The following is a 10,670-nucleotide window of genomic DNA, read 5'->3' on the forward strand; positions in this document are numbered from 1 at the left end:
GTCCGGCCGGCGCTGAGCGCTCCCGGCGTCCGTAGGTGCCCGGAGCCATGGTGATCATGTCGGAGTTCAGCGCGGCCCCGGCGGGCGCGGGCCAGGGCCAGCAGAAGCCCCTCCGGGTGGGCTTTTACGACATCGAGCGGACCCTGGGCAAGGGCAATTTCGCGGTGGTGAAGCTGGCTCGGCATCGAGTCACCAAAACCCAGGTGCGTGGAGTGGGGTGGCGGCACCGACCTGGGGGGGAGCCCCTGCCCGGGGGCAGCCAGCCGGGCGCGATCCCTGCCTGGAGGGGCCATCGTCTGACGGTTTTTAGTTTGGTAAAGGGGGGAAAAAAAAAGCTTTATATTATGATTTTGCATAATTTGTATAGATATTAGGGAACAGCAAAAAGATAATGACCGTATAACCCAGGGGAGCAGCGCGCTCAGATCCAGAGCTAACGCCCCGCACACTGACCTGCAGGGACTTCGGGCGTTTATTTAACTGGCCATTTTTAATAATGTTAATGGTTACGGTTATTTTTCCCACCAACTTCTTGTGCTTTCTTGGGGGAGATAAAATGTTTTAGATATTAACCTGTAAAAGATGAAATGTGTACATTAGGTTAAGTGAGAAAATTTTTTTAGAAAAACAAAACATCCTTTTTCTTTTAAAAATCTGTAGGTTGCAATAAAAATAATCGATAAAACACGCCTAGATTCAAGCAACTTGGAGAAAATATATCGTGAGGTTCAGATCATGAAGCTTCTGAATCATCCTCATATCATAAAGCTTTATCAGGTAAGAACTCAAGTTTGCCTTTGCCATTCTGGCAAGTGTATTATTTTTAATTTCCAACAACGTAGGAGAAGGTCGCCCTTCTCTGTGTGTGTATACGGGAGTGAGGAGTAGTTGGTTGCATGAGGTAAATAGATTAATTTCTGTAAGTGATGCAGATGTGTTTACAGTTATACTCTTGCCTTTGGGTCGTAATGGAGATTTGCTTCATGAAAACTTTATTCAGTGTTGTAATTTGTTCTGGTTTGAAATGTGTAGAGGACGATATTACCAGATCTATGTATTGCTACAAGTCGGGCATTTAGTGTAGGACAAATTCGAGCGAAACTAGACACTTCCGTCTTTGCAGATAATTATTAAACTTTCAAACCAGCTGCTCTTACCAGTTTTCATAAACCTATCTTTGCAGAGGCAGCTGTGAGCATTTGTCTTCCCTATTTAAACTTCCATCAAAAACGGGGAGATGAGAATACTTTTGCCCTGACGAGAGCAAGGAGCTTGTCATTCAATCCACATTAGGACCAATCCTCACCCTGTCTGTCTGTTGGTTTGTTTAGTGACTTTATTTTTGTTCTGTTGAAACTAATAAATTATATCTTTGGAAAATAAGTGCTGGTTTAATTAGGACGGCAAAGTAATCTCTTACTTGGCTGACCACTTCTGTGAGGACAAAGCAGATCTAGTGCAGGAGAGTAAGTTCTTTGCGAATGCTCAGTTCTTCGTCCAATTGCGTTGGCTGTCAGTTCCTTTTGATGACTCTCAGGAAACCCGGAGAGTCTGAAATGAACATGGAACTGTGTGTGTATTTGTGCAGTTGGCAGGGCGAGGTGCCCGGTGGGGTGGGAGAGGCTCTTCCACGCAGTTACAACAGAGGTCGAAGTAGACTCATCGGGGCTTGTGTTTCCACTATGACAATTTACTCGGCGTCGCTGAGTGCGGTGCTCACATCACGTGCTCGCCGGTTTGTGTTTTGTTCCTGTTGTCATTTGTAAGTCGCTGTCTCGATCAGAAGTTTCCTCCCCGGTCACTGATGTCAGTGCCTGAGAAATGTGCCTGGCCCATTTCCGCAGGAGTGGGCTGACCCCGGTCTGTTTGTGACTGTGCTGGAGGGATGAGCCAGAGCGTGGCTTCCTCGTCCTCCTGTCCCCCGCTGGCCCAGTTAGCGACGCCTTGCCCGCGTGGTCCCAAGTTCAGTCTTTCCTGGGGTGAATTTTCCCCTTGCTCCGTGTGCTGCTTCAACTGTGTGGGAGACGCAGGATGCGGGGGCACAGTGACGAGTGTTAATACCCTGGTTTGGACACCGGCGTCTGGCTTCCGTCCAGCTGGCCCAGGCCCAGAACCTGGGTGAGGCGCTGAGCTCTTTCCTTGAGGTTTTTCAAAACTTAAAACACATTCATTCTTCAGTCTTTCTCTGTCACTTTTTTTCATTGAGAAAGGCGTGAACTGTAGTCGTTGGGTTTGTCACTGCTGTACACATCGAGGGCGAGGGCAGCGAAATTCTAGCTCAGCTGCCCGAGTTTCTTTTCAGATTAGGGGTCAAAGCAGTTGTCTTTAAGGTATCTCTTTTTTTTTAAGGAATAACTGTAATTTGAGCCCCGAGGACAGCTTTTTCTGTAAGAATGTATCATTTCCCTGTCTCCCTCGGAACCGAGTTAGCTTTACTCCTTTCAGACCAAAGGTCTGAATTTCACCTTGTTTCTTAGTTACGTTTTTAACTCCTTTAAAAAATTTTTTCGATAGTGAAATAAAATTCTCGATCAATAAGGGAAACTTTAAGGTGTGCCTGACATTAACTGTTGCTATTGACACATGCTGAGTCGTTGCCAGTACAAAGAGCAGACTATTGTAGCTTACCCGGCAAGGCTGGCTTCTCGTGGCCTAATTAATCATGCCACTAAGGCACGTGGGGCAGGAGTATCTGCTCTCTGTTATCCAGCTGTGCGGCCTTTGGGTCGAGCAGTCTGTTGGCCTGCTAGCCTTCTAGAAGAAAGCCCAGCAGCACCCTCGAGATCGCTGTTACTTCTGTAGCCTCCAGCTCATTGAGCCGGGTGGGGCAAAGCGAGTTATTGTCTGTCACATTTATTTTATATTCCTCTCGTATGATACCGAATTCTGATACACTTAGGCCGTTATTGAGAGTGAGGACATATCGGGATAGTAATTCGCTTCTGGTTTCTAAAAGCTCTTTCCGAGTAGGAATCCCCTCATTTCCTTCCGTGTTGCAAAAGGTTTTCTTCTCTTTCCTTTCCCCAAACGAAGCGTGCGCTCAGCCCGGAGAAGTTAACGACGCACTGGGATCCCCGTGCGCTGCCTTTTCATGCGTTAAATGTTACGTCTTTGTTTTTTTAGGTCATGGAAACAAAGGACATGCTTTACATTGTCACCGAATTTGCAAAAAATGGAGAAATGTTTGGTAAGCCACACTCTATTTATTATCTGTTGAAAGCAAATGGTACTCACATGTCAGGAGCCCGCCCTGCAGGGTGCGGGTCTCCCCACTCACATTCCACAGCGTTCTTCAGCCACGCCCTTGACAGTGGCAACCTCATGGGCGGGGTGGGGGCGGATGCCAGCTAGTTCGTCACCCTCAGACTGTTTGGGACTCCAACTAGTTTTGTCGCCCCTCAGACTACTTGACCTCTAACGGGCACCTGCGTGAGAGCGAGGCACGGAAGAAGTTCTGGCAGATCCTGTCGGCCGTGGAGTACTGCCACAGCCACCACATTGTGCACAGGGACCTCAAGACCGAGAACCTGCTGCTGGACGGCAACATGGACATCAAGCTGGCAGGTGGGGGTCATGCTGCGCCCGGAAGTGTGGCCCGGGGGGCGTGGGGGGCACGTGCACGTGACGGTCCCTGCTCGTTGTGCGCGCGGCTTTGACACTGTGGCCCCTGCCGTGTCCGCTGTGACGACATCGTCTGTTTCTTCGTCTCTCAGACTTTGGATTTGGGAATTTCTACAAGTCGGGAGAGCCTCTGTCCACGTGGTGCGGGAGCCCCCCGTACGCGGCCCCGGAGGTGTTTGAGGGGAAGGAGTACGAAGGCCCCCAGCTGGACATCTGGGTAGGCGCCCGCGTGCGTCGCGTGTGGTAGGTGCCGGTGCTGTTGGCGGCGCCCGGTCGGGCCGCACTGGCGCTGACTGTGCTGTCTGGTTGTCGGCAGAGCCTTGGTGTCGTGCTGTACGTCCTCGTCTGCGGCTCCCTCCCCTTCGACGGGCCCAGCCTGCCTGCTCTGCGGCAGCGGGTGCTCGATGGCCGATTCCGCGTCCCCTTCTTCATGTCTCGAGGTAGGTGTGAGCCCAGCCTCCTGCCGGGCGGGCAGGGAACGCGGGACTTTGGGGTGGCGGGGGAGGGGAGGCATTTCCTGAAATGCCGGGTGACTGTCATTTGAGTCTGCCGTCGGGTCCGTGAGTCAGGCCCGTGCTAGCGTGCGGTGTTTCCCAGGGGCCTGTAAGACACACGCAGCCCACGGGGCGTGTTCCCAGGGCCCCGCTCATGGGACGGCAGGTGCCTTCCTGTGAGGGTGTCTCGGGGGTGGCTGAAGGCCTGGTGTCTGGAGTCCCCGCCCGGCGCCCCATCACCTACTCTGTATGCGCGCTTTGCTCCTCTGTGTGACTCGCTGGGCATGGGCGGGCGCGGCACAGAACGGGCGTCTGAGGGGTCTCGGCACTTCCATCAGGCGGACCGTGTCTCCCCGGAGGCCCACCCCTCCGTGGGAGGCTCTCTGTGGCGGCAGGTCTGAGCCGACGGCACAGGCCAGTGCCCAGGCCTTGGTGGTCTTCAGGACGGTCACTCGTCCATTTGCCCGCCCAGGGGGAGCCTCGCTCCCTGCAGGGTGGCCATGGGAGCCGGTGCGCCATGTGGGGCGCGCCTGCAGGCAGCCCGCGTGGGGCTCAGTGCGCCTCCCTCTCCCTCAGACTGTGAGGCGCTGATCCGGCGCATGCTGGCGGTGGACCCCGCCAGGCGCATCAGCATCGCCCAGATCCGGCAGCACAGGTGGATGCAGGCCGGCCCCGCCCCGCCGTGTGTCAGCCCCGCCGGCCCCGCACTCGGCTGCAACTCCAACCTGGGCGGCTACGACGAGCAGGTGCTGGGCTTCATGCAGACCCTCGGCGTGGACCGGCAGAGGACCGTGGAGGTGGGCGCCGCGCTTGGCTTCGATGGGGAGGCATGGGGGGAGGGCGGCCTTGTCAGGACGAGGGGCACTCGCCAGTCCAGTCTTGGTGGGAGCATGGGCTGATTTAAGGGTCAGCTTCTCTAAAAGATGTTCTCGGCCGCCCGAGTATAACTCCGGGAACGGCCTGGTCAGGGGACCTCAGGGACTCGAGACGTTCGAGGCCCGGCCGCTCTGCTGTCCTCTCGTTGGGGCTGGCGCTGACCTGCTTCTCCGCGCCTCCCAGTCCCTGCAGAACAGCAGCTATAACCACTTCGCGGCCATCTACTACCTCCTCCTGGAGCGCCTGCGAGGCCACCGCGGCTCCCCGCCCTTGGCCCGCTCCGGCCCGGCCCTGCAGCAGAGGCCCAGAAGCGCCGATCACAGCACCGTGGAGGTGAGCAGGTCTCCTAAAGCCCGCCCGTCCCTGCCTTGGAACGTTTCCCCGGGGCAGGAGTCCCTCGCTTGGATGTGCGCAACGAGATGCAGGCTGAGGCCCCTGGCCCCAGGTCGCGTCCCTTGTCCGTTAAGCCCTGGGGGTGTTCTCCTGTGAATCTTAGGTCAGAGGCTACGTGGAGAATAGGGGGTGCTGGTCTCTCTGTTGGGGGTCAGGCCCTGTCCGTGTCCGCTTGTTGCTAAGTCCTTGGTGCTGCTCTGTCTGCCTCTTTCAGTCACTTCTACGCAGCACGGCCTCAGAGGGAGAGCACAGTGTTCTGAGCTTAGTCAGCTAGTGGCTGACGTCAGTGCCAGAGCGAGGCCAGCTCGGTCATTCTTACAATGCTCGCGGTTGTCTCTCGAGCCGCCTCCCTGATGGCGTCTGTCCGCCTCTGCCATCCACAGGTGCCTCAGGAAGGCCTCCCTGGCGATGCTTTCCGGTCCCCGGTGCTGTGCCCGCAGCCCCAGACCCTGGGCCAGTCCATCCTGCAGGCCGAAATGGACTGCGAGCTGCACAGCTCGCTGCAGGTGTGTGGGCCTCTGCACTGGGCGGCGTCTGGGGCGGGGGCTTGTCTCATTCCCAGCGGCGGGGGGACGACCCGTGCACCAGCCCTCCCGGGGCCCCAGGTCACTGGCTTATGTTCACCCCACGCAGCCCTTGCTCTTCCCCGTGGACACCAGCTGCAGCGGAGTGCTCCGGCACCGCTCGGTCTCCCCCAGCGGCCTGCTGGACACGACCATTAGTGAGGAGGGCAGGCAGGGCCCGGGCCCGGAGGAGCAGCGGGAGGCACAGAGGCCCCCGCCTGGTGGCACGGGCCGGAGACACACGCTGGCCGAAGTCTCCACCTTCTCTCCGCGCGCGCCTCCATGTAAGAGTCCCCGCGGGCGGGAGGGTGGCCTGGTGAGCGGGTCAAGGTCAGGGCTGCGGGGGCTGATGTGAAGAGCACCTTCTCCGCTGGGCGGTCTGTCGTCAGTTTTCACATACGCCATTGGTTTAGACCTGGAGCCGCAGGATTATCCCACTTAGACACTCCATGTGGTTGTTTGGTGGGGACGCTGGGTTTAGTTGCCCCCAGGGGGCAGGTCCTCACCCCAGGCCCTGGGTCAGCTCCACCGATCACCTGCAGCCGGGACCCCTGTGCGGCTGGCTGTTGAGGCTCCCGGCCTCCAGTGGCCTCTGGCTGTCATAGACTCCCACTTCCCCAGGGTTGAGGATAGAGACGGGGTGGCCAGTACAGCTGTCTGCCCCTTCAGCGGGCCATGAGCGCTGTCCGAGGGCCTGGGAGCCACTGCAGTGGGCGTGGGGAAGGTGGCAGAGCCAGTTCCTCTCCCGTGAAAACTGCGGGGTGCCGGTGGGTCGCGTCAGCCTTGGGGAGCGTGAGGGCCCCCGAAGCACACCCTGATCTTTCTGCAGGTGTGGTCGTCTCCTCCTCGGCCAGTCCTTCGGAAGGCACCAGCTCTGACAGCTGTCTGACCTCAGCAGGCGACGGCCTGGCAGGGCTCAGCGGACGCCTGGGCGCCCAGGGGCCGGTGGGCACCTGCTTCCCTCTCAGACTGGCCTCGCCGCTGCTGGGCGCCCAGTCCGCCACCCCGGTGCTGCAGGCTCAGGGGGCCCTGGGAGGAGCTGTCCTGCTCCCCGTCAGCTTCCAGGAAGGCCGGAGGGCCTCGGACACCTCACTCACTCAAGGTGACGTCCTCTTCGCTTCCCCCTGCCCCAGGAGATGCTGTGTGTGTCCCTGGAGGTCCCCCCGTTCTCCAGCTGGGTTTGGGTCGAGGAGCAGTGCTCTCTGGTCTGGACGACCTGGTCACCCGAAACAAAGTCCCCTGGCCCCTGGTAGTTGGTCTTAAAAGCCCAAAGACACTCAGTGCCAGGCAGCAGCTGCTGACCTGGAAGAGGATTGGGGTCAGAGGGGACCCTCCCCGCTGGCTGCCCAGGCCTCCCATGCTGCCCAGGTCTCCGAGGGTGTGGCTGGGGGGACTCACCTACCCCTAGTCCCATGGCACTGGCTGTGCCCTTCCTTCTTGAGGGGTCTGTGCTCTGCCTGACACGTGCCTATTCTGTGTTGGAACTGCTGCCCCGACCAAACCCCAAAAGAGGATGACCTCCTAGCCCAAGGGCGGGGTGGGGGGCGTGGAAGGCGATCGGATGGCCGGAGAACACCCGATCGGGCGCGCTGCGGGAACGAACGCTCACCCATCCCGTCGTCTATCTCCGCGCATTGCCCGTCCTGCCTCCCTCCTCCCTCTGGAGCCCTAGCCAGCCTCGGGCCCAGCCCTAGGCCAGGGGCCGGGGCTTCATAGACCACCTTTCTTGCCTCCCCCAGGCCTGAAAGCCTTTCGGCAGCAGCTGAGGAAGAGCGCGAGGACCAAAGGGTTTCTGGGCCTGAACAAGCTCAAGGGGCTGGCTCGCCAGGTGTGCCAGTGCGCCCCCGGCCGGGCGGCGCGGGGCGGCCTGAGCGCCTTCCAGCTGCCCGCGCAGAGCCTGGGCCTACATGGCAGCGGAGCCAGCGGCCGGGAGGGCAGGGGCCTGCTGGAGGAGGTGCTGCACCAGCAGAGGTAGGTCGGTCCGCGGCCTCGGCAGCACGCAGTGCATCGGGGTCCCCCCTGCAGCCTTGTCTCTTCAGCTCCTCTCTTCTCACGTGATTGGGTGGGCGTATCTCCCTGCCCCGGAGCGGGGAGACCTGTGGGGCCTGGTTCCCCACAGATGGTGGCAGAGGTGGGGAGCAGTCAGGTTTTGTCACTCGGAAGCTTGTAGGTGGGGATGGAGGGGGGCAGTGAGTGAAAATGTCAAGTCTGGTTGGCATCGGAGCTGCTGCAAAGCACGATGGGAATGGAAATGCCAGGAATTGCTCAGGGGGTTAGTCACTCGCGGCACTGCGTGTTCCGAGCAGCTCCAGCCAGCAGTGCCATGGGCGTGGGCACCAGGTAGTGTCTGAGCTGGCCGGGCGGGACTGTCGGGAGAGGCAGCGAGCAGAGCCGGAGGTGACCTGTTCCGTCCCGTCCCCCAGGTTGCTCCAGCTCCAGCACCACCCGGCAGCCCCGCCCAGCTGCCCGCAGGCCGCCCCGCCGCCCCCAGCGCCGCTGCTCCTGGCCCCCGGCGACGGCGCCCTCCTCGTGTCGGGACTGCAGACGGAGCTGGGGCTGGGGCCCTGCCCGCTGCTGCCGCCCCGCCTCCTCCAGGCCGGGGTCTCCCCGGTGGCCTCGGCGGCCCAGCTCCTGGACACCCACCTGCGCATCAGCGCCGCCTCGGCCCCGCTCCCCGCCGCCACGCCCCTGCAGCCCCACTTTGCCATGCTGCCCCTGGTTTTCGACCCCATGGGGCTGCCGCAGGGGGACTGCGAGATGGAGGACCTGACCTCCGGCCAGCTGGGCACGTTCGTCCTGGTGCAGTGAGGGACACGGCCCACCGCCCTCTGCCCACTTGGGCCGCCGACTCCTCGAAGCAATAATCTCAGAGTATGTGAAGACGCTTCCGGACTCAAAGCCAATAACTTCCTAGAAGCGAAACAAGCAATACGTTTGGTGTTTTGGCTTTTTAGTTTATTTTTATTTTCTCCTTGCACTGAGCAACTGCTACCACGAGTAGAGACTGAAAAGTTTCTGAAGAAAAATACTAATTGAGGGTGAGGCTTGGGGTGGGCGGATGGGGAGGGAGGGAGCGAACGGCTGAGACGCGGCCCACGGGGCCGGCTCGGTTCGCGGGGCCAGTGCTGCTGTGTCACTGGCGTCGGGTCACGGAGGGCGTTGCCTGGGACAAAGCCACGAAGAGCCACGCGCCTGGAAGCGTGTGGGCCGCCTCCAGCCGCGTGCGTGCGTTGAGCGGTAGCCTCTTTTCAGTTAAGTTCTCCATTTCCGGAAACATTTATGCTTCAGATGAAAGCTGTGAACTTTCTGCTTTATGTATCAGTTTTTAAAAAGCTCTAACAGCCAGCCCCGGAGAAGATAATCTACAAATTCTTGAAATTTTCTCCCCTGATGTCAGAGCCCAGAAGGTCGTTTTTCCTTCTCGGAGGTGAGAAGCTTTGCAAACGGCTGCGGTCCGTTCCCAGGCTTCTCGGGGAGAACCGCGACGGGGCGGCTGCTGCGGGGCAGGCTCGGCCCAGACCCGGCGCGGAGCCGGAGGGGTCTCCTGCCGCCTGTCTTATTTCCGCTGCTAAGTTTTTATGCATTTCATTATCAGGGTCCAAAACGAACAGCTGGCTCTGGGGAATGTGCAATACGCTGAGGCTGGACTGGGGCGGGCAGGCGGTCAGGGTCACGGCTGGGGTCCCGCCCTCACTGGGTGCAGCCTGGACGGCCCCACCTTCGCCCAGGCCCCCCGTTAGGCTTTCCTTCAAGAAAATGAGAGGTCAGGTCAGTGTTGTTCAGGCTTTGCTCCTTTTTTAAAGCAAATACCGTATATGTATATAAATAGGAGACAAATAGACACTACTTATTTTTTATATTTTTTACTACACCTTTGTGTTCCTGGTTTAAATTCCCCTCTGGTAATGTTAAGAAGCGTCGGCACCAGGTCCGTGTGGAGGGAGGCAAGGTGCACCCTTACCTGGCAGGTGGACTCAGGTGGGTCGGAGGCCTTGGAGTGACGGGACAGCCGCCTGGCACAGCCCTGCACCCCGGGCGCCGTCTGCTCACGGGGCTCACCTGCAGTGCCCCGCAGGAGACGGCCAAGGGGAAGGGTCGTTCGGAAAAGCCAAAGACTGCGTCCCAGGGGTGGGCAGGCGGCAGCGCGTTGCGTCTTGGCCCCTGCCGTCGGGCGGGGCGCGTGCCACGCTTGCTGCTCCTGGACCCCCCCTCACCCCCCCCCGCTGCTGCTGCTCCAGGACGGGGGCGAAGGACTGTCTTCGCACTGGGCCTGGCCACAGAGACAACACCAAAGCCTCCCGCCGACTCGTGAGGAAGGTTCGGGGCGAGAGCCCAGCGTCCAGGCGGGCCGGCCCTCTCGCGGAGATGGGTACGGATTCCCACAGAACCGGTTCCCCTTCGAAGCTCGCTCCTGCTGACGCCAGAGATCAAGGCCTCAGAACGGGGCGAAGGACTGTCTTCGCACTGGGCCTGGCCACAGAGACAACACCAAAGCCTCCCGCCGACTCGTGAGGAAGGTTCGGGGCGAGAGCCCAGCGTCCAGGCGGGCCGGCCCTCTCGCGGAGATGGGTACGGATTCCCACAGAACCGGTTCCCCTTCGAAGCTCGCTCCTGCTGACGCCAGAGATCAAGGCCTCAGAACCATGACAAGCACTTTACTTTCACGGTGGTGTTCTTTCTCTTGCTGTAAGTCGCGCTGTGTGTCTTGTGAGGTGTGTGTGAT

At 59.4% G+C, this 10,670-nt stretch overlaps 1 protein-coding gene across 1 annotated transcript; it reads left to right on the forward strand.

The window, feature by feature from the left end:
- The first annotated feature begins 6 nt into the window (after window positions 1-6).
- On the forward strand, window positions 7-10,379 carry SIK1 (salt inducible kinase 1). Its single transcript, XM_006916715.3, has 13 exons — window positions 7-203; window positions 661-777; window positions 3,124-3,187; window positions 3,403-3,564; window positions 3,714-3,838; window positions 3,938-4,061; window positions 4,692-4,912; window positions 5,175-5,324; window positions 5,768-5,890; window positions 6,018-6,231; window positions 6,777-7,049; window positions 7,687-7,918; window positions 8,371-10,379. Exons 1-13 carry the CDS (start codon window positions 48-50, stop codon window positions 8,753-8,755), a joined length of 2,346 nt encoding a protein of 781 aa, XP_006916777.1. The 5' UTR covers window positions 7-47; the 3' UTR covers window positions 8,756-10,379.
- Window positions 10,380-10,670: the final 291 nt, after the last annotated feature.

This window comes from Pteropus alecto, unplaced genomic scaffold (genome assembly GCF_000325575.1).
Source record: "Pteropus alecto unplaced genomic scaffold, ASM32557v1 scaffold97, whole genome shotgun sequence".
NCBI lineage: Eukaryota > Metazoa > Chordata > Mammalia > Chiroptera > Pteropodidae > Pteropus > Pteropus alecto.

Coding starts and splice junctions, on each gene's coding strand:
- SIK1 (XM_006916715.3), top strand. CDS start 48: ATGGTGATCATGTCGGAGTTCAGCGCGGCCCCGGCGGGCGCGGGCCAG. Junction 204..660: donor ATCGAGTCACCAAAACCCAG/GTGCGTGGAGTG, acceptor AAAAATCTGTAG/GTTGCAATAAAAATAATCGA. Junction 4,913..5,174: donor ACCGGCAGAGGACCGTGGAG/GTGGGCGCCGCG, acceptor CGCGCCTCCCAG/TCCCTGCAGAACAGCAGCTA.